This window comes from Agelaius tricolor, unplaced genomic scaffold (genome assembly GCF_023055355.1).
Source record: "Agelaius tricolor isolate 1412-34295 unplaced genomic scaffold, bAgeTri1.0.p SCAF_10, whole genome shotgun sequence".
Lineage (NCBI taxonomy): Eukaryota > Metazoa > Chordata > Aves > Passeriformes > Icteridae > Agelaius > Agelaius tricolor.
The window spans coordinates 2,065,049-2,090,649 of NW_027269270.1; the positions used below are offsets into that span (position 1 = coordinate 2,065,049).

Below are 25,601 nucleotides of genomic sequence, written 5' to 3' on the forward strand. Positions count from 1 at the left end.
CCACCCTGCCCTTTGAGGGCCATGGGTTCTTTAAAAAATCTTTTTAAGGATGTTTTAATCTTGTCTTCAGGAGAGGAGTAGGTCAGCAGGAGGTAAAAGAAGGTAGGGAAGAAAAGGTGGGAGGCAGAGCTGTAGAAACTTAGGAGGAAATCACAGGCAGAGCAATGTGGATGTAACACAGGGAGCAAGAGGCAACTTTTGAGGACTTCTGATGGAGTCAGGAGAATAAAAATCTGCCAGTGAACCAAACAGTCCAGTGAAACTTCCCATGTTCAAATACCATCCCTGTGCAGTACCCAGGTCCTGAGTGTGGAGTTCTTGTGCAGCTGAATACAGATGAGGGAAAGATAGAGATGAGTCTGATTTGAATTCTCTGTTGTGAGAAATTAAATACCAGGCAAAAAGTAGCTTTGATTAAAACAATTCTTAGTGTTGATTATACACTTGATGAAATTAGGCTTTAATCTGATGCTTTATCCCTTTAAATTGATCCTGAAGAAGGAATGTGTGATTATAAAGTCAAACTTTTCAGTGATACCAGAAAATATCAAAGCAGTGCCTGAAGACTGTTCAGAAAAAAGTGAGAACTTGATGATTTTTTTTTTCATTCTAGAGACCTTGCCATCACTCATCCTAAATCAAAAATCAAAGCAATAACTCCCTCCTTTGGAAAGGTATGTGCAGCCAAGGCTGACAATACCTTTAAGCTGCTCAGTGGTAATGTCTGTTTAGCCTCCTCTTTAAAATTATGGCTTTGTTAGACTGCACGGTTACAACTCCAAATATTTTTGCTAGTTGCATCAAAATAGTAAGAAACAAATCACTTTGGACAGACTGCTCTGAAATAATGATGTGTGTCACAGGCTGTAAGTAAAGCATTTGTCACAATGACATGATATTTTTGCTGTTAAATCACCTACTTCTGATCTCCAAGGTGGGAATCCCCAGAATGAAACCCACTGTTACTTGTCCTGACAACTTTCAATGGGAACAATTCTGGTTGCTGAGGTCTTTGGCTATTATGCATAAAAGTGAATTGAAAATGGGCTAGATTTTGCTTTTCTCATCACCATGATAATTTTTTCAGGTCAAGATTCACAGAAATGCTGGCAGGAGCTGTCTCTGATCAGATGTTTGATGGCAAATCTACACTTGGTTTGTTGTGCAATAGGGGCCTGTTGTTTTAGAGCTGATGTTCCTCCTCTGCTAACTCAGGCTCTGATGAATTGGGAGACTTAACTGGCACAAAGCAGGGAGAAGGAACAAGCATGTGCTGTGGGGGTTCTACAAAATTTATCCCCTACACTTCCAGCATTTGAGCATTAATTCTCAGCACCTGAGCCCTGTTGGATCAGCACAGTGGTCCATGCCCTCAGTGTTCGCAGGATAGGGATCACAGTGCTGCTTTCTTTTCCTAATTTATTTTATGTTGCTCCAAAATACAAAGTGAGCCAGCATTGCTTCTTTAAGTGCATGAAGGTGTTTATTCCTGCATGAATAGGACTTAATGCTTCTCTGATGTGGGCAGGAAGGTTTCACCCAGCAGTCTGCAAGTATGACCTTCAAGAGGGAGAGCTTTCACATCCCTGATTTGTGCTAGTTTTGGGTGTTTGAAGGAAAGTGGGGCATCTCTCTAATGCATTTGAGTCACATGGGGCAATGGCTGGCTTTTGAATTCAGTGTCAACAAGGCAGGCAGTGCCTGTGAGCAGTCAGTCAGACTGGTGCCCTGGGTGCTGTGCAAGTGCTGTGACAGGCAGGGCAGTCTCAGAGGGTTTGCCTGTACATTTAAAGACACATCACAGCTGCAGAAAAGGCTCTCAGCAGTGAGAGAGCAGCCAGAGGGCAGCTCTGATGGTGGGCAGGGGAGAGCACAGTGCTCCAGTGTTGTGCCATGCCTGGCTCCTCACCATGCTGCAGGACACTGGCCTGGGGCCAGCTTCTCCTGACGGCACTGGCTTGATAGGAGTCAAGTGAGTGGCACTTGTCTGGGGCTGTTCCCATCACATTTGTGCATGAACAGGCTGCAGGGTGTGGGCCCTGAAGTGGAATTTTTATTTTTTATTCTCAGTTTTAATCCTAGAGTAGTGGCTCACCCGACAGATGAGTTTCCAGAACTTTCTGAACTAAGTTAGTCTCACCATTTAAGGGTGCAGCACAGCTGTACTCCAGTATAAGTATGCTGTGACTCCACTGACTACCCTGTGAAGCTCTGCCTAAGGTCCTCATTGAAAACTCAACCAAGAAAAGCCCAAATCTCTCACATCCAAAAAATATGAAGTCCAAAATCACCCCTTCAAAACCTGCAGCCTCCTTAATCCTGAGAGTTTGTCCTGGCCCTGAGGAAATACACGCAAGCAAGGCTCGTAGTGTGACCTTCTCTATTTGGTTACACAGAGAAGTTCTTTAACAAGGCTTCCTAAATGTAAAAAATGCCAAAATTTTAAAAGTTTAATAGTAATAAAATGGTTATAAAAATAGTAATATAATTAGACTAATAGAAATTTGAACAATTGAGATTAGGACAATACGAGACAATAGAAACAAAGAGTTACAGACAGACCAAGTACCTTTTTCTGGGCAAAATAAGCCTAAAAAAGGACCCACGTTAACAGAGGATTAACCCTTAAAAACAATAACCTGTTGCATATTCATACAGCTCATGCATGATGCATAAATTCCATTCAAACACAGGTTTCTGTCTGGGCAGTGTCAGCTTCTTCCTCTTAATCCTAATGGTATCTTCAGGGCTGAGTGAGGCAGAGAGAAGTTCATTTCTTCTGATAATGGAGCAATAAATTCTCCTTCTCTGAAAGATTTAGGTGTCCTGTGGCTGCTATCTCAGTGCGAGTCCTTTCTTTAAAGAAAAGTATCCTACATAGCATAGTTTCTATTTTAACATTATAACCTAAAACTATATTTAACACAATACTTAAGAAAATTTATACAGCATAACTTTCTAACATAGCACATATAATATTCACTTTAATATTTGTGAAAAGCCAATCATAAAATACGCATTTTTCACACTAAAGCAAAACAGGCATGGAGGGAGTTGCAAGGAGATGGTGTTAGTGCAAAACTCTGGCTAACAGCTCATTAAACCCCCTCAATGACAGGGCTTTTGGACCTCTAGTTATTTCCTGCTGTGCCAGCCAAATTCAGCATTTCCCTGTAGGAAAAGCAGTTGGCCAGGTGAGTGTGAATTCAGCATCTGGATGTGCACTGCTGCACTTCATGCAACAACCTCTGATGAACCTGTACTTCTGTAAGCATTCACCTTACCCTATGCTTGGAGCATGGAGGTGCATGTACAGAAAAATTATTAATTTATTTTCATAAATTTTAATTCCTGAGTCCTGCTTCTCCGGAGAGAAGTTGAGAGAATGTTGTGCACAACCTGGGGGTCAGAGAAACCTGTTTCCTCAGGAATATTGGCCCAAGCCAGACTTGGGTGTATAAATCACAAGAATTAAGCTTAAAGGAGCAGTAGCACACCCCCATTGAGAAGGGGAAGAGGAGAGGAATGATCCATGTGACGTGATTTCTTTATACAGAAGAGCATGTCTGAGAAGGGTAGGACTGAGCTGAGCATGGAAGGTTCAACTGAAGTCACCTGTGGTGAGCCTGGAGCACACACCCATGGTCCTGCCAAGCTGCCTGCAGGTTTAGCTGCCTTCTGAAAAACTGCTTGAAGCACAGCAGTGCTGGAAAACCATGAAAGCAGCATCCTGCATGGGCAGTACAGAGGAAATGCAGCAATGGGTGTCACGGTCATAGCACCAGTGTGGGCATGCGTGTTGTTAAATGAATTTTTGTTCTGTCTCCTAGCCATAGACTACACAGGCTGAGTCAGCTACCACCTAAACAATTGGTAAGACCTAGCAAACAAACAAAAGGCTTTGAAATATAGTAAATTCTGGGCTGTGATTGGATCTGCCCTGCAGCAGGTCAAAGGTGCATTCCAGAGAGATGTTTGCCCCAGCCACTGGAGGAATTGTAAAATTAATGTAAAAAAGCAGTGTATTCAGTGTAGTATCTCTTCTGTTAGCTCAGCTGTGCTTTCAGAAAAATGCACAGTGCACTATGAAGTCAGCTTTTAAATACATTTATTACTCAACAATTACTAGGAAAAACAGGCATGGAGTTTTTCTTTCATCTTTTGTTTTGCTTTGTTTGAGGGTGTTTTATGGCAGGAACATTTAGAAGCAGAAGGTCAGGAAAAGAGATTTTTCAGACTTTGTGCTTACTTAACTCTTTATCAGGTAAATATCTTCATTTGGCTTAAGAGGAGCAGTAACATTTACTCTAGGCTTGCCAAAGTGGGGAAGCAGGTCTGTGATGCTCCCCTTGAACAAGGGGATGTGGTCTACTAATGAACAAGGGCATGAGCTGAAGAGAGTTGTGCCCTGGGCCGCTCTGGGTGGAAATAAATATTCACCATGGCATTGCCTCACTGCTGCTGGCACATGCACCTTGCTGAGCCCCCTGGTTTGCAAACTGCATGATCAGAGAAACAAAACCAGTTCCAAAGGCTGTTCTTCAGCAACCACCATGCTGGCTAATGTTTATGTTCTGTTTTCAGCTGTAATTGTTGGCAATACCATGTCAAAGTAGGAAAGGGGGAAGTTAAATACCATCTTATAAGATATGCTGTAGGTGTACTCAGAGCACTTTTTCTTCTCACAGTCTTCAGAACTGGGGCTTTTTTCCCCATCCTGGTAGGTCAAAATGAAAATTGTGCTTTAGTTGGAGTTACTTTCCAGAAGCAGCAGCCAAATTAAAGGTATTTATGACTGCAGAGTATGGATAGATCAGGAAACAGTTTTAAGTGAGATTTCCAAATTACAATTCACCACCCCAGACCCCTTTTGACATAGCTGTGCTGACAGAAGCCAGTTATAGGTCTGGTGATTGCTCATTGCACACTCAACCTTCTTTGGGCTGCTCTCTTGTTTCTTAGTGCACACAGCAGGCAGATAAGTGTGAACCATTAAAGTAACATTTATGTGATTGTTTAATGTTACTGTTTAATACAGGCTTATGTGTATAAATCACAGGAGTTGAGCTTAATGGAGTAATAATGTAATAATCACATTGAGAAGGGATGAAGAGAGGAATGATGGTTGTGAGTTTTTTCAGGAGAGAAAGGTAAAGTGATCTGGGGCACTGTTTTCACTTGTGCTCCAGCCTTCCCATGTGACTTTAAATAGAGGGTTTTTGCTACCTCAGTTTCTTCTCCATTAAATTAGAATTCCAAACTCATGCCTATAATTGTGCCAGTTGAGTGTAGAGAGAAGAGCTGCAGACCCACAGCTACAAAAAGGCCCAGAATATTGCAGAGGCTGGTTTTGAGAGATGCCAGTGCACCACCAGCCAAGTTTGAGTGTAGGTGCCTCACCTGCTTAAAATGTTTTAGACAGTTACATTAGGAACCAGGCTGCTGAGTGTCCAAGTGCCACAGAGATTACAGTTCTAGGGTCTTGCATGTCCAAACAGGTTTGAAAATGGAGACTTGTATTCCTTATTTGCTGAACAGATTCTTAAAATGCTCCTAAGTCATAATGTTTCTGTTGTTGCTTGTTTTGTCTAATTAGGCTCTAGCAGAATCTCTTTTACTTTGTGTTTTGCTGTGCTGGATACACATAGCCCTGATTTTAGTTCTTCTGTAGATGGAAGTTCAATAAAAATAACAATAGCTTTACGAATGAGGATAACTATGTGAAGCCAGGATTCATGCTAAATTAGTATCTGTTAGTGGCTTAGATCTATAATGAAGATTTCCTTGCCCTCTGTGTGTGTCTTAATTCATTACAGAGAAGTCCATTATACTTTATAAAAGACATTTTGACTTTTTTTCCTGAAACTGTTGCCCAAAACTATTGGAAAAGCAGGTGCTTTCCTGTAACATCAGAATGAGACAAATGGCACTGCTTGCTTTTATTGTTGTATAGAAGTGGTTTTCCTTTGGACACAGATGGACTTGGCAATGGAAAGTAGCTGGAGACTAATGGACACAAGCTTCAAAGCTTTCTGTGTGGGCCCTTGGAAGACAAAAAAAAAGAATCTCATTTTTGTTCTAATCAGTCTGGGTTAGAAAGAAAAGTACTCCAGCTCCAGGCTCATGGGGAACCTCTTACCTTTACTCAGAGGCAGAGTGGGCAGCAGGTGCTGTCACTGTATGCATCTGCAGGAGAAAAATGAATGGGGTAAAAAGGAAAAAAAAAAGAGGCAGAGGAATTTTGTGCCCTGGAGACTGGGTAATTCACCTGTCTACAGGTATTTATTCTTTAGGAACACTTTCAAGTCACAGCAGAAGAAATGCTAAAATTGTTTCCAGGAGTCCCCATACTTAAGAGTTAAGTGAGTGGGAACTGTATTCATTTGAATGTGAGTAAAACCAGTTAAATTCAGATCCCTTTTCTAATTTGTTGCATCAGAATCTTTCTCAGATCTGCTCCTCCATTATCCCATCAAATAGTCTCTATTTATTCATTTATTTCTTTCTTCACATACATTGAAGAAGAAAAGGGAAGGAGTCACTCCCCCCAGTGAGGACCATCTGCTCTTTTCTTATTGGGAGGGAAAAAACCCTACAATTAGTGCCTTGTTCATCTTTTTGTTTTACTAAAAAAAAAAAAGAGGGGGAAAGAAAGTAAAAGAACTATTATGCAAATATCTGCAATTTGGTTTCAAATATTCTTTGTACTATGATGAGCAATTTCCTTTAATACAAACTCAACCTACTTGCCAGAACCATTTTTTATTTTTTTTAAATTTTGCATTAATATAAGGAAGGGAAAAAACCCCCAACTTTTATGTTCTTCTGGTGGCAAATTTGTCTCATCCTTTTTTTTTTCTTTCTTTCTTTCCTTGGCACTATTACAGCTGTTATTCTGTAAGCTGTCAGATGTCATATTGGGTTTTTTTGAGAAAAAAAAAGAAGACAGCCAAAATAGCCTTACAGAGCCACAATTCCGTCTCACTTTTCATTGTTCCATTGCCATGATGAAATGGTCTTGAAATGGAGGACTCAGTGAATGAGAGAGAAGAGCTTTCTCCTTGCTATATTTGAATAGTTGCTTGTGATGGCTGCATTACCTCTAAGAACAGTTATTTAGGGTTTTTATAAGGAGTTCCTGTGCTACTGGTCAGGGGTGTGAACTCTAGGGTCAAATAGCATAGCCAAGATTAAACCTTCTGGTCCTTGGTCCTGGACCAGCTTGGTAGCTGAAACCTAGCATGGTAGCTGAAAACTTCTCATGGTCTGGAAAAGGGAAATAAAGTCTTTTCTGTGTGGAAAGCAAAAGCGTGGAAAAAAAAAAATGAACTCATCCAAGACCTGATGGGAGAGGTGATGGAAGAATCAGATGCTGAGCTAAGAGGCTCAGATTTAGAAAGCAAGCGTGGTGTAAATTACTTCATTACCTGTGGCTGTAACTGGAAGATTAACTCCCAATATGCAAATGGACCACACTTATAAAAGTGTCCAGTTTTTGGGTGTAGCCCCTGGGTGTGCTAAATGTACCTGAAGGCCCTTCAATAAATGTAGCTGCTTTTTATGCCCTTAAGTTTGGCTGGCCTCTGTTTGTTGGTAGTCCCAAAAAGGCATTAAAGCAAGACCAAAGAGACTTTAAGTGAAGTGTGTCACACCTGCATCTTTTCTGTGGCTGCAATGGGACAGGGAATGTGGGGCAGTGCAGAGTTTTAGATTTGTGCAGACTCTTGTTTTTGGGACTCAGAACATCAACTTGGCATTACATCAGCCTGGAGATTCCCTAGGAATGCCTACCACTGGACAGACAGGAATTCATGGTGTTCAGGGGACGCTGATCCCCTTTAGCCACCTGAGTATTGGAATAAATTGCATGGGACTCTATTTTCTTCATGGTGGAAAAAGCCCATTCTTTAGTCACATAACTCCTTTTTATACAGTTTTATAGACTTTGTGGGTGACTTTAATTGGTTAGTAGCTTTCTTGCTAATTATTTTATTGGTTAGTAACGAGTTGTTACCCTGTATTAATTGGTCACTTAAATTCTCAATGTCTATGTGCAGGAAAAGTTGTGAGAGATAGAAAAATGAAAACTATCTAATGGTGTAAAAACAGTTTATACAGGTGCTGGTTGTTTCTCACCCAGTAATAGATTGTTATGTTAATGAACTGCTCACACCAGGATTGCTTTCACATGGGAACTTGCAAAGGGCTAGCCTGACAAGGAGAGCAGGTTTGATTTTATGATGCCTTTCTTTATGGTTTTCCTACCTTACCACAACAACTCGAGTGCATTGAGTCTTTGAGCACCCTGGGGTAACCTTTGGATCCTCTTATTGTTGCAGGAAGCTCTCATCATGGCCAGCATGGACCACCCACACCTGGTGAGACTCCTGGGTGTCTGCCTGAGCCCCACCATCCAGCTGGTCACTCAGCTGATGCCTCATGGCTGCCTCCTGGATTATGTCCATGAACATAAGGATAACATTGGCTCCCAGCTCCTGCTGAACTGGTGTGTTCAAATAGCTAAGGTATGCAGTTCATGTTGGAGTTTTTGAATAATTTCTTATTGCTTTCATAATTAACTTTAAAACATGACTTTTTGTTTGCATTGGGTTTTTTTCAGGCCTGGTTTTGTTTCTGAGAAGGTTGGGTAGTTCTTGAAATACACACTGTTTTGGCTGCTTTACAGTATTATAGATGACTTGTCAATATGTGAACCAAAGTGTTTTTCTTGCCTGTTGTCTTGGTTTGAAAAGACAGGTGTCTGCTAAGGAGGGCAGGAGCCTCCCTTGAAATGGAAAATGTAAAACCCTTCCCTACGAATTATTATAATTTTGAAATTAAGGGGCTCTTAGGCAAAGATATGGGAATAGGAATAACAGTTCTTTACCAGGAAAATTAAAAATAAAAATGCAATAGTAGAAAGAAACAAACAAAAACCACCCAAAAACAACCACAAAAAACACCACTGCCAGAGTCAGAACATGCCCTGACCCCCTGTGTGTCAGGGTGGTGGCACAGTCCCATTCCCTGATGGCTCAGCCCTCCTGCAGTGCCAGCTGTGGTTCTGCTGGAGCAGGGATCCTGCACAAGGGGGGAGTTTTCCTCTGAAGCTCCAGGGTGCTGGAGATGGGCCTGGTGTCCCTCTGGGAATGCAGGGGAGAAGAAATCTGCTCCTCTGGGAATGCAGGGGAGCAGAAAGCTGCTCCTCTGGGAATGCAGGGGAGCAGAAAGCTGCTCCTCTGGGAATGCAGGGGAGAAGAAAGTTGCTCCTCTGGGAATGCAGGGGAGCAGAAAGCTGCTCCTCTGGGAATGCAGTGGAGAAGAAAGCTGCTCCTCTGGGAATGCAGGGGAGAAGAAAGCTGCTCCTCTGGGAATGCAGGGGAGCAGAAAGCTGCTCCTCTGGGAATGCAGTGGGCAAAGGCTGCTGTGGTGTTCCAAATGTCAGATTGTATCCAGGTAGGAATGCTTGGCTCCTCCCCTGGGCAGAGCATCTCCCAGTGGGATGATGGAATTTGATCAGCCATGGACACTCAGTGGCCATGAACAGAAGAGATCTCCTGGAGGGAGGATGGGTTGTGGAAGGGATAAAGAAAACTGCCCAATGAACAGAAGAGAACTGCCCCACCTCTGACAGATTGTGGTAGAATACCCCCAAACCACATCTTACAACCCAGGACAACTGTCTTTCAAACTTAATGAGGGGTTGTTTCTCGAGGTGAGGGTGAGTGAGGAAAGAAGCCCCTTTGTGAAATCTGGGGCTGGACACAAGGTGATTTTTCAGCCTCCTCTGTTGCTCACTGTTAATACATATACTGGTTTTCAGCTCTTCTGGGTCTGCATTGCCAGATCTGTCATCAGTTGTCTGCCAGGAAGATAAACATGTCCTTCATGTCACTCCTCACATGGTGATCCTGCTATGTTTGGGTCACAAACTATCCTTGGCACAATGTTTTACAGCTGGTTTTAGGCATGTTTAGGTATTCATTGTTGTACTAAGAACAAGTACTCAGCACTAACAAAATTATTTGCAAAGAATAACAAGATCTTTCAGTGTAGAAGACCATAACTTATCCATTTTAAAGGTGCTTTTGAACAACTAGGGTTGTTTACTTCTAGTGACAATTTGGAGCCTGCCTTTTGCATTGAGTTATTTGTAAGTTGTTTAAAGTTTTAGATTATTTTAGAGAAAATGCTTGTTATAGACACGTGCCCACAGACTGCTATCTTACATTAAATCTGCAGCCTTAAATGAATTTCCTACAACATCTATTACAAAATCTTAATTCAAGTTGTAATGTTAATCTTTTGTAATCAAGTTGTAATGTTAATCTTTTAGCACTGGAAGAGAAACCTGGAGATTCAGCAATTGTTTTTGCTGGACTCAATGTTAAGTAAACATTTGCCTCTTTTAACAACTTAAATACAAAAATATGTTCTTATAAAAGTAAGAAAATGTAGAAATCCAGCTAGCCCTTTTTTGTTCTTCAGGAGGAGCAGAATTTTGGGGAGCATCATGAATAGGGCCTGTTTTCTTTCCAAATCAGATCTGTTTTAAACCTTGCTGAAGAAGAAAGTAGATAAAGTGGCTGTAGGGCTGGGGAGAGGTGGGGAGAACCCAAATCTGACATTCCAGCATTTTGTAGATGTGTCAATGTCCTGTGCTGTGGTGGTAAAGCAACCAGAGTTACTGGGGAGTACAGGAGCACACCAATGGGAATTGCCTGTGTGGAAACGTGAAAAGGTTTATTTAGGGCTGATACCAGACCTGGGAAGGTGGGAGACAAAATCCATGTTCCTGTTTGACTCTTTCTCTCAACACAGCCTCCTGCCCATCTGTTCTCCACTATTTGATTGATGGTGGCTGTGATTATTTAATGCAAAACATTTACACAGTGCCATCCCTGCAGAGGTAATCCTCCATGATTTTCACTTTGTGTGTGCCTATGGCCCTTGACTCCTTGGGCCAGGGCTGTGCTGGCTTTGCTGTGAGCCTTGTAGTGGGGCAGACAGCCTGATCCACAGCTTACAGAGCTGGCAGATCTCTGGGAGGGCCTGTGGAAGGCAGGTCCTGGCTTTCCCATGGGGATTCTTAGCAAAGTGTGTGTTGGTGGCTTTTCACACACAAAATGGGACTGCTGGGGTTCATTCCTTGAGCTTCTATTGCAGTAGCAGCCTCATTACATGGCTGAGACAATTGAGAGTTGGCAAAGCTCATGTACAGCCAGCAGCAGCCAAAGATTTCTTTGTTACAGAGCATTTTAAAAACTTCCCAGCCAACAGCACATTGCTAAAGCTCACAGACAGTTGTTCTAGCCAATCACTAAAAGTACACCTGCTTCACACAATCCTTACTTGTATTCTTTTTATTAATAATACACAATACTTCATTATTAAGCTTAAAACCTTCTACTATCTTGCTAAGCATATTTTTCTGCAGTCTTAAAGTTGATTTTAGCCAAGCCAAAAACTCAAGCTATAGTTTGATACCCTTGCTTTCTATACTACTGTACTTTTTCTACTTTCAAACTTTACAGCTGCAGCTAGCTCTAAGTTTTCTATTCTTTCTGTTTCTAAGGCCTACTTTTACAGCTTTCTAGAAATCTTTTTAACTTTACTACTTCCCACATTGTGAAGCAGCTTCTAAACTTATTGCCACTGTACATGGCTTCAGCCTAATGTGGGGTTTGGATTTAAGGACATTCCCTGGGAAATTGTTGCTGCTGCTTTTCTTGGTCACCCCTGTGATGGGGGAGGAGAAAATGAGGTGTCACAGACATGTGAGAGATCTGGGGTGGTAACCAAACAGTGCAAAGAAGTGAGATCAGAAATGTAATATCAACTGATGCAGTGTCAGGAAGAGAAAGGGAGTTCCTTTATGATAAAAGGTGGCCTGTTACTGATATGAGTTTAGTGAAGTTTATTTATGCTAGTTTATTGAAACTAATTAAATTTATGTTCTTCCACATCACAATAGTCATGTCAAGTGTGGTTAGAGGGTGTGCACAAAAAATTGTTCCAGCTATGGTAAGAGGAAAAATCTTTGAGATCACCAGACAAGGAGTTTCCAAAAAGTAGAATGAAAATAATACGAATTTTACATTAATCTGTCACATTTACCAGTGACTAGGAAACAGGAAAGGTACCATTTGCCTTGAAATAAACTGATCCCCAGAGGAATGAGTGCAGAAGGCAGCAAGAGGCACAAATTCCTATTCACTGCAGGAAGGTGCACGTGTGTGTCCCACATTGCTGTCCCCACTGTGCCCATGTTTCAGGTGCTGTCGTACAGCTTGGGAGTGTTTCTGCACGTGTTGCTTTCCTAGGCTGTGAGGAATGATTGGTTGTGTCTTTCTGCAAGGTACCAAAAGCATGATTAGCAGAGTAGTAAGAGGCAAAAATCATCAGTAAGAGGCAAAAATCATCAATCTCTGCTTCCTGAAGCAGCTCCTGGTATCTTTTGCTAGATGCATTGTTCTACCTTCGCCTTCCCTATTTTGTGGAGAGGATTTTCCTTAGCAAGAAGAGGACTGAAACCACTGGAAACGCCTCAGGTCTGAAGTTCAGGCTGCTTTTTAGGAATTGTTTAAAATCAAGTTGCTGTTGTTACACAGTCCCTCCCTAACAGTGCTTTTTTCCATCTGCCAGTGTGCAGGCATTTATTTATGGAAGTCATTGCTTCAGAGCTCACTTGTTCTGCCAGGCTGTTCATTTCCATATGTCTCTACTTCTGTACAACTAGATGCAAAGCTAGTTAGCCACAATGCCTGCTTGCCAACCCACATATGGCTCTGGAGATAGCTTCTGAAGGTTGATGACAGGGCAGTTATAAAGCATTATCTACTGCCAATTGGAAAAGGCTTGGGTGCTTTTTCTCTTTGCTTATACAGATTGTGTTGAATTTATTCTGATGTTACATCATTGTAGGGTAATTGTGTTCTCCTTCCAGAAGCTTTAGCTTCTTATTTTATGGATGAGAGCTATAAAAATAGAGTAGCCCCCAAGCATTCTGCATAAAACATGGTTGTTAGACAGCAGCTGTGTCTAAGGGGGCTCTTTCCTTCTGCTCTGCAGATTCACAAGGCTTCTCCTGGTGTCTCACTTCCATGGGGACTGTCTTACTTGGAAATGAATGTTTAACCTTTTAGCTCTGAGGTCAGCACAGCAGTTTTATGTAGAGTTTGCTGTCCAGTAAAGCAGTGAAGTGTGCTCATGTATCAAGGTATTTTGTAGTGGGAGCAAGAGTGTCCACCTTGGTGACTTCAGGAAGGAGGGAATAATAGTCCATGAACACCTTTAGTGTTGGCTTCTTGAGAAGTGGGTTGAAACTCCAATTCTCTATGGATGGCACAAGCCTGGAAGTGAATTCCCAGCAGGTGAATCCTTCTCAGCCAGGGTGTGACAGGTCCGGAAGATTCCACAAAACAAACAAACAAAAAAGTGCTGTGTGCATTGATATTTCAATGTGTTGGATGCAGTTTCTCTCAGAGCTGCCCCAACATCCACACCCACAAAACTTGGAGATGTGAGGGTGAGCATATTCTCATGGAAATGCCTTCAAGAAGGGAAAACACATCTGGAGGGTTTTAGTCAGGAAAGGTTGGTTTCCCTCTGCCACTGGGCGAGGTTATCTAAGGGACCTGTATTTGAGGCTGTATTCTCTCTCTCTTGCTCTAGTGGAAAATAAGCTGGAGTTCTGTTGGAATTATGGTAGTGGGCTTTTGTGCTGTGCTAAACTCTCTGTCTCTCTCAGGGGCTTAAAGAAATGCAGTTCTGCTTCTGTAACGTTGCATACAGCACATAGACCTGGGCAGTCCCATCTCCTCTTTTACTGTTTGGTTGTTTTTTTTTTTTCCCTGTTACAAATATGGTTTCTTTCTGCTGCTGTTGATTTGCATTGCATCTGCACTCATTTTGCTGAGCACTGTTCAAGGGCAGAGGAACTTTTCCTGTCCCAAAGTCAAGGCAGAGGAAGAGTCAGGAAGGAAACTCCCTAACAGGAGGCAGCTTGCCTGTGATCACCTAGGCTGTGGAGGAGAGCTCAGCTCTCCTGGGTCTCAGCCCCATCCTGTTCTGCCCTGTATCCCCCAGGGGCTTCCAGATTGTTTTTGTGTTCTGAACTATAATAATTCTTTTAAAACCCCTCAGAATATTAACGAGGTAAAGCACAAGTAGGTGGTTACAATGGAATGCTGTGGAAGGAAAATCAAGTACTTCAGGGGATTACTTTTTATATCTTTTCAATATAAAAGAATTCTCAAATTACCTTTACTAAAGCCCTGCAGAGCATCAGTTATCCAGGTATGCAGGAAAACAATGTTTGAAAACATTCTAGGAATGAAAAAAGAGAGAGGAACTTGGGGATCAAATTTTAATGAAGCAGAAGCACATCTTCAACTCTGCTGAGTGCTACTGCAGCCACATGGAGTCATTGCTGTGTCTAAGGATTCCCTTCCAGAGGCACAGAGCTGCAGATGGAAGCCTCCAGGAGTCACTGTGAAAAATGCCAATCACTTGTATTTAAAAATTTAAAAGTTTAATAGTAATACAATTAGAGTAATAATAATTTGGACAATTTGAATTAGGACAGTACGAGACAATAGAAACAAGGAGTTACGGATGTCCAGGTACTTTTTTCTGGACAGCATAAGCCCAAAAAAGGACCCATGTTAACAGAGGATTAACCCTTAAAAGCAATAACCTGTTGCATATTCATACACCTTGTACATGGTGCATAAATTCCATTCAAACACAGGATTCTGTCTGGGCAGTGTCATCTTCTTCCTCTTAATCCTAATGGTGTCTTCGAGGCGGGAAGAAGTTCATTTCTTCTGATAATGGGGCAATAAATTATTTTTCTCTGAAAGATTTGGGTGTCCTGTGGCTGCTATCTAGCTGCAAGTCCTTTCTTTAAAGAAAAGTATCTTACGTAGCATAGTTTCTATTTTAACATGTTGTTATAACCTAAAACTATATTTAACACAATACTTAAGAGAATTAATACAGCATCACTTTCTAACACAACACATATAATATTCACTTTAATATTTGTGAAAAGCCAATCATAAAATACATGCATTTTTCACAGCCACCAAGACAAAGGCTCTTGCAAAGCCTCCTTGGTGCTTCTTTCTGTCCTGTTTAGCTGCTGTGGGTGCCAGGGCTCTGTGCCATCCTGCAGCTCTCTTGGCCAAGGAGGGCTTGTCCTGAAGGGGCCTCTCTCCATGCCAGACTTTTTGGGAAGGGGTTTTTATCACTGGCCTTCTCAGCTGGGTGTGAGCTCACAGGCTGTATGAAGTTCAAAGGATCTATGTTGATTTTTGACAAGCTGATCCAGAAGCATCCTCAGTGCAGTGGGTTTGGGCCTGCACTCCAAGTGTCTGGAGAGAGGGAGGGCCTGTGGGGTTGCACTGTGAATTGAGGACTCTTTCTTCTCCAGCAAGATTTGATGGATTAGGACCACTGTTAAGAGACAGCTTTTGTTACTCTGCCACAGATGGGGTGAGAGAAGCTGTGAGAAACAAGAGGAGTCAGGGGTAACTGGACGGGCTGGGAGGAGGTGGAGGGCAGTTCAAAGTCTTTCCCTTTCATTAAAGAATCCTACTCCACAGCTCAGTGGCTATCCCATCCTGGAGTGAGCAGAGGAGTTTAATGACAGTCATCTGTCAGCTGTCCACATTTTAAGCTTCAAGATGTGTCTGTTCCCAGAGCTGTTGGCCTGACAAGGCTAATTGTACAGTGATAATGGCCTTCAGCCCCTCTTGACACTGTGCTGCCACTGGCCAGCAGCAGGGCCAAGGCCTGGCATAATTATGACTCCAAGCAGCCCCATTAGCATAGATGGAGTTTGCTAATGCAGTGCTCCATGAGGAAGTGCAGTGTACAGAAGAGAGGGATCTAAACCAAGGGCTATGAAATTAAAGCATATTGAAACAAGGCTTTAATTTTGTAGAGGAGCAAAATCGAAGTACATGGGGGAAAGTGTCATTTTCCTCTCTTGAATCCCTCTACAATTTCCTTTTTCTCTTCCTATTTGTCATGACTATTTTTCTCACTCAGCTGGAAAGTTTGGATATTCACAGATGGAAGGGAAGGATCCTTTTCTGGTGTTGTTGGAGAGTTCTCACTCTCAGAAAACATGATGCCATTGATTCTCAGAGAGGCATTACCCAACCTTGCCCATACCAAGGGACTTTTTGGTACCCTGCTGGGTGGCTCCCAAAGCTCCTACAAACATGAGAAGCCCTTGCAGCAAACTTCAAGTGCATCTTGCCAAGTTCTTCATCCCAGCTTTTAATTTCCAAGTGGTGGAAGGGTTCAGATTTCTTTCTTGCTCTGATGAACTGGGCTGTCTTGGGCTTATGAGAGATGATGAGCAACTTTCTCTTGATCCTCTCAGATATTTTTTTCCCATGCAGGGCATGTTTCTCTGCATAACTATGAACCTATTTATAGAGAATTCTGTGCAGTTTTCTTCCCCTTTGCTCACCAGTCATTTCTTCTGGAGTATTGAGCTGGTTTAGTAGCTTTTCTGCCAAACCCAGTAGCCCACAGAGGTTTCCTATGGAAAGGATTAAAATGAAGGCAAGCTGAGAAAATTCATCAGCTTAACTGCTGGCCAAGTTCTTCTTGTTTCCCCTTCTTTCATCTCAGACAAACTGTCCACTCACTATATTCCCAGTCTTTCTTTTACTGTAATTTTCTTTTATTTTCTTTACTTCTATCTTTCCCCTGCTTTAACAGGGCTTTGTGTCAGCACCTGTTTCTTGTTTTTTTTCTCCAGTGTCACCATTTCTCTTTCTCTCTCAGTCCCTGGCTGCTTGGCTCCCTTCAGGAGCATCATGTCTGCCACCCATCAGAGCTCTTATGCTGTCCTGTCTCACTCCTGGGTTTGGAAAGGACTCAGTTCCTTCATTTCTCTCATAATCATAAATAATAAAGGTTTTGAAGAGGTTTTATAGTGGGGGAAGGGATGGGTTTATAGTAGGTTATAATCCTAATTTCTCTAGTCTTAATCTGACTCATGGATTATCTAAGTTTGCTCTTCCCTTCTCTCTAAAAATCCAGTGTTCCCAGAAGCGTGGTTCATGATTGTGAGGGGAAAAATAAAAAACCCAAAGCAGAATTTCCAGTCATTTACAAATCACATCAGGCCTTGTGGAGGCACAGCAATGACCGATTTATTGCACAGAGACAGACAATTTATTGTTTTGTTAAATGAAAGGTGCACTTAGCCCTGACATTTATGGGGTTTCTGATATTAGAGACCTGACAGCCCCAGGCTACAGAAGCTCTGCAGGCTTTCCTTGGTGCCCCAGCGTTCTCATCAAGTACACTGAGCTGCATCTGGGGACATGGGACACTCTCAACATCACATTTTCCCTGGCAGTCCCCAGCAGACTGGCTTGGGAAAGCATTATTGCAAACCACTCTTAAATCAAATTCAAGATATTACAGGAGCCCCTATGAGGGTCTGTCAGGATTTCCATTATAAGCACATATTTTTCAGGTTTATAACTCAGCCATAAAATTCTGCAGGACTGTGACGTGGCATATAATGCCTCAGCCCAAAGCTTTTATTATTATTCCAGAAATATATGTATTTGGCTATTTTTTAAGTTGCAGAACTTCAGAAACAAAAGCTGGATTATTCTCTCTATATAGCCATAAATTAAAATGCAGTTTTCCCTAGTGAGTACCTTTCTCTCAACATTGTATTTTATAACAAAACTTATGCTGCTTGGATAAGTACAAAAAAACAAGGGCCAAGGAAAACACACACAGAGAAATATATATTTAAAATATACATATTGTGTGTATTATTATTATTATTAGGATATAAAATTCTTGGATAGAGAGTTATTATATATTTTATGTGTTATTATATACAAGAGGAATTATTGTAGAATATGTATTATTATATTATAATATTATTATAATATTATTATAATATTAAAATATTATTTATTTATTTATTTATTTAGTCAATGAGCCAGAATAAAATCCTTGCTGCTTCTGTTTTTATTCACTGTCTGTGTTAGCAGAGGGGATCATATTCCACACTCCTGCAGCACATTAGTATCTCCTGATTAGAGGGGAAATAAAACTGGGTTATGTGTCCCATGGAAAATACCAAGCATTAAAAGAATGCATTAACCTGAACTGAAACAGTTCTGAGCAGTTCTGAGTTTCCCAAATGAGGATTTTTTTTCCGAGACCTTTGAAAAGTCTTTGGATTTGTATGACTTTTTTTAAAAAATTAATGTTTAAAATTGTTCAGAAAGAGAAAAATGCAGCTGTCTTTCAGAAAAAATTTTGAGCTGTTTTTTTCCAAAATGGTATTTTTGTCAGGTTGTTTCATATGAATAAACCAGATCAGTATTAGAAAAATAGGGCTTATTTATTTTGGAAAATAAGGTTGCCTTTATTTTCCTCAGCTTAGGGTTAATTTCCTATCCATTGAACAACTTTTTCTTTCCACAAGTCATAAATATTATTTATACATACAAGACAAAGAGAATTTGGTGTTTCTGAACTGGAGGGTGACTCTTTCTGCAATGACTTCATTTTGGTTTTTTGGTTGGGGCTTTTTTTTCTCCATCTTTTTGGACTTAAATACAAACCTTTTGGTCTCACATAGAGGTAACTATAAGTCTAAAATACACCAGACAGGAGTGTTGTCATCACTGTATAAAACTCTGACTTTATGTCCTCTAGATAACAGGGAAAAGCATCCACTTATACCCAAAAAAAGGAAGTCAGCTTGTAAAAGGCGCAGTGGTTTGGGGTATGTGAGGTCACCACAAAAGAGTTTCAATGTTTGGGTGTATTTAGTTGAGCTAAATGCAGTTTTGCATGCTGAGTGTTAGCCATAAATTTAGCATGGTTAAATACCCAAGAGGAGAACAAGTGTGTAAGGTAAAAAACAGCAGTGGCATGAGAATGAATGAGCCTTGACTGGCTATGAATAAATTTAGGGTGGAGATTAGAAGAAGGTTATTAGCCACTGTAAGTGGTAAGGTGCTCAAACCCAGTAAAAATAATGCAAGGTAATCAATGAATTTTAAAGTGGTAAGTTTATGAGGCAAGTGTGGGCTGGATGGCACAGTTGCTTTCAAGGGGCACAATTTGATGGTACAGTTGCTTTTATTTCCCTTTTTTAAAGCTGAATAGTGACAGGACAAGAATAAACAATGAAAGAATGTGTACCCACACTCTGCTCAGAGACAGCTCAGCTCTGGAATTTGGAGCTTCGGGAGACAGAGATCAAGCTGTGGTTTGCACTTTGGATTGTTTCTTGTTTTTCTGTTTCTTACTTTCTCACCTTACTCCTTCTTAATTCAAATTAAATCAGATTCTCGTTCTGTTAGCTGAACTGAATAATGCATCACTCAGTTTTTATTGAAATCAACCAGGGTATTCATGCAATGATGATGCTCTTCTTGTCAGTAAACACATCAGAATCAATCTTGTGTGTTCAGCAGGCTTCACCCTAAGAAAGAAAATGAAGCTTTCACTTCATCTCTGTTTTCCCCTTGCCTTTGCCTAGGGCTTGCTATCAGTAATTCATAACTGTATATACAGTAGGTGGAAAAAACACATGATGGAATTATTTAATGAAGACTTTATTGCATTTAAACATAAGGGTTCTAGTTTGTCTTGGAGATTAATGACTCAAAACACTGCAAAACTGGCAGCTCAGAGAAAAGATAAAATAACAGTGTCTCCAATTTTGGCTGCATTTAAAAGCACTTCATTATGGTTCAGAGCTCACCCACCTGGACAATATTTTAGTGAAGAAGGAATTTATTCTATGTTTTCCCAATCTTTCCCTATCTATCTTGCCTTCCAACTCTCACTGCTTCTGGTGAGATATTCAGACCTACACATCTTTTTGGATTACCAGTAGTCACAGGATAATGTCTCATTTTGTCTGTCACCATTGTTGCATCCCTCCCATTAGTTATAAATTCTTTTCTACTCTGCTTGGTACAAGTACAGCTTGTTACCTCCTTCTCTGTAATCTTTCCAATTTTGCTCTTACTTGACTTTCTTTCCCATACACTGTTCTGTCTTTCTGAGACAAAAATCTTAATAATGGTGTTATGCTCTATACAGATCTGTGTATCTTGAAATATAAGACTAAGACTAATAATAAACCTTTTTACATCTCATTTTAAAACCATGAATGTCAGAAAGAAAGGAAGTTTAATCATAGAAATTATAGGAGAACTTTGTTTTGACAGCTCTATATTGGGACTGTGTTGTGGGCTTTTTTTTTTTTTTTTTTTGCTTTGCCTCCCAACTGGGATAAGCATAGATTTAATTTGTAGCATTTTATTTTGGACATAGAAAACTGCAAATTGGTTTAGAACTGTGCTTCCTCAAGGACTATGGCAGAGCTAAGTGGTGGTCAGGCAGGAATTGCACGAAACACACTTGTTTTAGGGTTAATTTGCAGAAAATTATAATAAATGAATGATCTGTAAAGTGAGCAGGCTTTTGGCCCTTTCTCTGTGCAGTCTAACATGATGCACATTTCCTGTGCTCTCTGTCTCCTCCACACAAGTTAGGAAAGCTTCCTCTACAGGGCAGAATCATGTCCAAGATTTTGGGTGTTTATATGAAAATTGTGGTTTAGTTCAGTTTTCCTGGTGATTTGTGCTTTTGTAAAAACCTCAAGGGTTATTTGCATATTGTTTGTCTTCCTTGGAGCAGGTTTCAGCTTCACTGCCAGCCTTTGCTTTGGCCATTGCATGAATGGGATTAAAAATAACTGATGTAAAACATATGAGGAGGCTCCTTTTGCCTGACAGAGCTGGCCACTGATCAGAACTTTAACATTTGAATAGAGAGCAAGATTATACTTTCCAAACAAAGCTGCAAAAATGCACTTGGCAGATTTCATCTAGAAGTAAACTCAAGAAAGTTAGTTTTAAATACATCCATAATTTCATAATTTTTACTTTATTTCCTGGAAGGTGCACTATGGAATGTCAGGTGGATCATATGATAACATATCTGTTTCTGACAGAATATATAGAAAAATAAAATTTAAAAGCTTTTGAAGATACTCCTTCTTAGGGCCTGTTTTGTTGCAAGAGAAACAGAGATGCTTCCAAAGAAATAAGATGTGTCCATTTTCTTTAAGTAGTAGATGCTCTTAATGCTTGTTAATATTGTAAAATTTTACACAAAAGAAACTGATACTACCACTATGTATTTTGTTATGATATGATGTCACATTATGATTACAGGATGTCACATGTCATAACAATTTAAAATAATGTACAGTTCCTTGAGGAAAGGGAGAGAAATTTTAAGAGAAAAGTTAAAAGCCCTTTTTTTAGTGCATGCACATGCTTGGATTTGTATTGGCAGCAAAGTATCAGGGCTCTTGGTGTTTTGCCCAGCAAACAAAAGACAGAAACTATACATGGCATTCTTGAATTAATTTCCTTGGTAAGGTTCAGTGTTGTGTTGCCTCTTGTGATGAATTTATCCAAAGTGGAAATCCACAAAATGAGAATTAGAAAGCAGAAGCATTGCAGGGAATATTGCAGCAGTGCCCAGGGCCTGTCTCCTGCCCATGCAGTGCAGGAATTGTGCTGCAGCAGGTGCCTGGGGGCTTCTAGCTAAAGAGTGGAGCTTGTGAAGTCACCTGGCACTTGCACTGGAGGCACCTGGGAGGGTTTTTCATTTCACACTCAGTTTGTGTGCAAGACCTGTCAGGAGCTGCCTTCTGCTTCCACGTGGTGGCCATGAATGGATGGCCTTGCTCTCCATCTGGGCTGCACACAGGGAAAACAGACACAGTTTTTAATCTTGAGGTTTTGCCCCAGAACAAATTAAGGTGAAGAAAAGGTCACTTATATTTTAAAGCAGCAGACAGCAAAATGCACTGATTCCTGAGCTCAAACCTCCCTTAGCCTAACATGGCTTTTCAGTGGCACCTGCACTCAGTGTCATTCAGAAGGCAATGATTCAAATGGGACTCTGTCTTTATGGTAAAAGACAAGATACAAGGCTAGAAAGGTCTGGATTTTATTCCTGGACGTTTCATAGAATTTATTTCCTTTTTTTTCCTTTCTTTAATGAGGTTAAGACACATGAATTGAACTCTTTTCAGCAAATGGACTTGCACCCTCAATGAAATAAAGCATTTGGAGGATCTAGTGCAAGGCACTACACACATACCAAGTGTTACTGCTCAGCTGCTTCTAATTGAATTTCATAAGATCATGTATTCCAGACCTGCCAGTTTGTTTATTTACACCAGCCTGAAGTGCAGGAGTCAGATTCCAATTTCCAGACCCAGCATTCACCTTGGTTCCCTGAGAGTGTGCAAATTGATAAATGCAGCTATATGTTACAGCTTTTTTGGCCTGTACCAACAGGGTGCTTGTGTGAGCTCCCTTTCAGGGAAACTTTTTAGATGGAGGTGGTTTATGTTAACCAGTTCTGCTGGGCACTCACAGGGGTTTTATCAAATCAGAGCTGGCAGGTGGCAGGGCTGAGATGTGGCAATGCCTGTCTCAATACATGTGGAATATGCATAAAAGCCAGGATGAAATCGTTGTGTTGAATATACCTCATAGCTGGTTTTCTCAAGTTACATGGGCATACTTTTATTTCCACCTCAACCATTTAAAAAAAAGTCATTATCTCTCTATTCATACCAGGAGGAACATAACTTGGCTGAGTCAAAAGTGTTTGAGCCAGTTAAAATAGTCACAAATACCATGAGTAAGAATGATTAGGAACACAGATATGTGTCTGTGGACCTGGACTGTGTAATTTAAATCTTTGCTTTTCCAGATGCAGTTGACACGAGACACCACATCATTTATAGCCCATGGTTGGTTTATAAGTTGATATGAGACATCACTTCATTTATAGCCCATAGTTGGTTTATTTATTCATTTCTGGTAAGTTTTTACCAAAACTTACCAGAAATGAAAAGCAGAGACTTACAAGTAGTCCTCTTTTTATAATTGATAACATGAGCTTTCACTGCCCTAAAGAGAGCCAGCTGATGGTATTTTGAGCCCAGCAGCAATTGGAGATGGTTAAAAACAGCAGGTATTTCAACCTCAGCAGATTTGTAACACATGACTTTTTCTAATGTTCCTAATAGTCAGTACAGGTTCAATAACAGAAAAAACAACTCTGTAGTTGTTTTCTTTACAGTTTCTGAAACACAATCCCTGGCTTATTGCCAGGTACTTCCTGTAATTCTTTAGGAAGAAAGAAAAAAAAAAGCCAAACAAACAAGTGAGAACCCAAAGGAAAGCCAGCCCTTTGTGTGGAACATCAGCAATCTCCAGAAGAGTCTAACACAAATAATGAGTCAGGTAATTCTGCCTCAAGGGTGCCAATGTACTTGGGTGCCATATGGAGCTGGATGGTTCTTCTCTTCATGCTAATTAGCAGCCAGAGGAAAACTATGTTTACCTTCCCAAAGCTTTTCCCATTCCAGCAAACAGATTTTCCTGGCCAGCCACAATCTTTTGAAAGTGTCTGGGCTTAAGCATGGTGATCTAATAGAAGGACTGGAACATAAGAGCCCAGGAAAATGTTATGTAATTGAATCTGTCTCTACATTCTGATGGCTGCCTGCAGAGTACATTCCTTTTTTCATCCATCACCTTGTTGATGCTCATTTACCTTGGCATTTGGAAAGGCTTCTTCTCAGATAACATCACAATTAAAGAAAGAGTTCTGAAATTGAGCTAGCCTTAGTGGAAACTGGTAAAAGGCATGTAAAACCATTTCATTTATTAGGACAGCATGCCATTTACAAAGAGAACTATAGATGGCTTTCCAAAGCTGCCATGTCTCATTAGGTTCAGCACGGTTCAGACTGCAGTCTCTTGGCTTGTATTGTCATAGAAGCTTGGGCTGACATTACAGCCCATAATACTAGTCCCCACAGGGATTAATTTATGTTTCCTGCAGAAACAAGCTGTATTAATATTGCCCACATGTGTCATTATTGGCCATTGGTGTGTGTAGGTGATGCTGGTGTGTGACACTTCTGTAACATAGTTGTTGGAATATCAACAAAGTTTCAGTGCCTAAATAGTTGAGACTTCTGTGAAAACCTCAGCCTGGAGTAAGAGAAAATGTGGTGTTCTCAAATGCTGCTCTATTGTCTTGGTGCAGCCAAGTGCTCGGTTTTATTTCAAGCAGATTTGGGTAGGAAAACCATGACTGCAAGTGGGGGTGATATTTTTTCATAGTTTGAGCTCAGTGTAACTTGAGTTACAACTGGTCACCTCACAGATCCAGTCAAAGGCCTTCTTAAAGCTGGAGAGAGATGTGTGATGGTTTCATTCATAGATCTTTACTCATTGCCCGTGAAAAAATGAATCATTTAGAAAACATGTTTGCCAGTTGCTGGTTTGTTTTAAAAACACACTAAATATTTTAATAGTAGACTCAGCACTGGTAGTAATCTTGCTTTGAGAAAGGGGTTGAAGTAGTGACCTTGAGAGGTCCTTCTGACATTTCTGTGTCTGTTCACAGCCTTTCCCAGAGAACATGTGGGCTGGTATAAGTTTCCCTGTCATCTAACTTCTGTATTCCAAGGCCAGCTAATGTCCAGTAACAACCAAAGTAACATTCTCTACAGGGCTTTTCTAAGTGTTGGATCTTGGTTGATTGTGACTTGCAACAGGCATTACCCTCTACTTCTATTATAAAATATTATAAATACAGTTATTTGAGATGAACTAAAGAAAGGTAAGAAAATAGAGTTCCAGGCTGAGTAATTCTGACTGTTTAGTAAAGGGCAAGCAAATACTTCTGTCAGTAGCACCATTAGAAATAAAAATTAGAAATTTCCAATTCATGGAAATGGTGAGGCACATTATCAGAACTACAAAATAAAGTCTGAAAAGTACTTTTATTTATAATTGATATTTTGTACTTTCCTGCCTTATGCTGGCCCTGCATACTGAGCTGTGAGCATTGCTTTACCTTTGTCTGACAGCAGCCATGTGCAGAGCACAAATCTCCAAGTGAAAACTTGGAAAGGAGCAAGTGTGAGGTGAGGAACGCTGAAAATGTTTAAAGAGCTGAATATACAGAGTTTCAAAGGAAATGTGATTTGCTTGGTAGCAGTTTGAATTCCAAGGAGCAGCTCATAACAGCTCTGCTCATACATGTGCATTGTGTCCTGACCTGGCTGTTAGTGGTTTTGCCCCAATGGCAAACAGGGGTGCAATTTCCAGAATTCTTTAGCAATTTTGCCATTGTTTAGCTTCTGCAGAAACAGTGCCAGCTCCCAAGCAAGATGCCCTCCAGTTTCTTCTCCTGCCTCCTCCATTCACTGTCCAACCTCTCAGGCAGAGACAGAACACAGGGAAGGCAACCTCCCCCATCTGTACCTGTGGGACTGTGGTTGCAGATCCCTCCTACACTGTGTACAAAGGCAGAGTGGCATTGGGAAGGGTGGATAAAGAGTCCTTGAGCCATGCAAAGAGCCACTGAAGTACAGGTCATAAGCCATTCCACATGTACTTGAACAGATAATGGCCATAAGCAGATTTTTCTGATAATAACCAGTGGGATCTGTGAGACAGGAAAGCCAGTCCATTGCA

General features: G+C 40.9%; 1 protein-coding gene across 2 annotated transcripts in view; it reads left to right on the forward strand.

Annotated features, from left to right (window-relative positions):
* The window catches only part of ERBB4 (erb-b2 receptor tyrosine kinase 4), a 592,065-nt gene that overhangs the window by 491,462 nt on the left and 75,002 nt on the right, over positions 1-25,601 (forward strand). For both annotated transcript variants that reach the window (XM_071434337.1, XM_071434338.1), the window contains exon 20: positions 8,340-8,525. In XM_071434337.1, the coding sequence (XP_071290438.1) occupies positions 8,340-8,525 (186 nt within the window). The remainder of the gene's footprint in view (positions 1-8,339; positions 8,526-25,601) is intronic.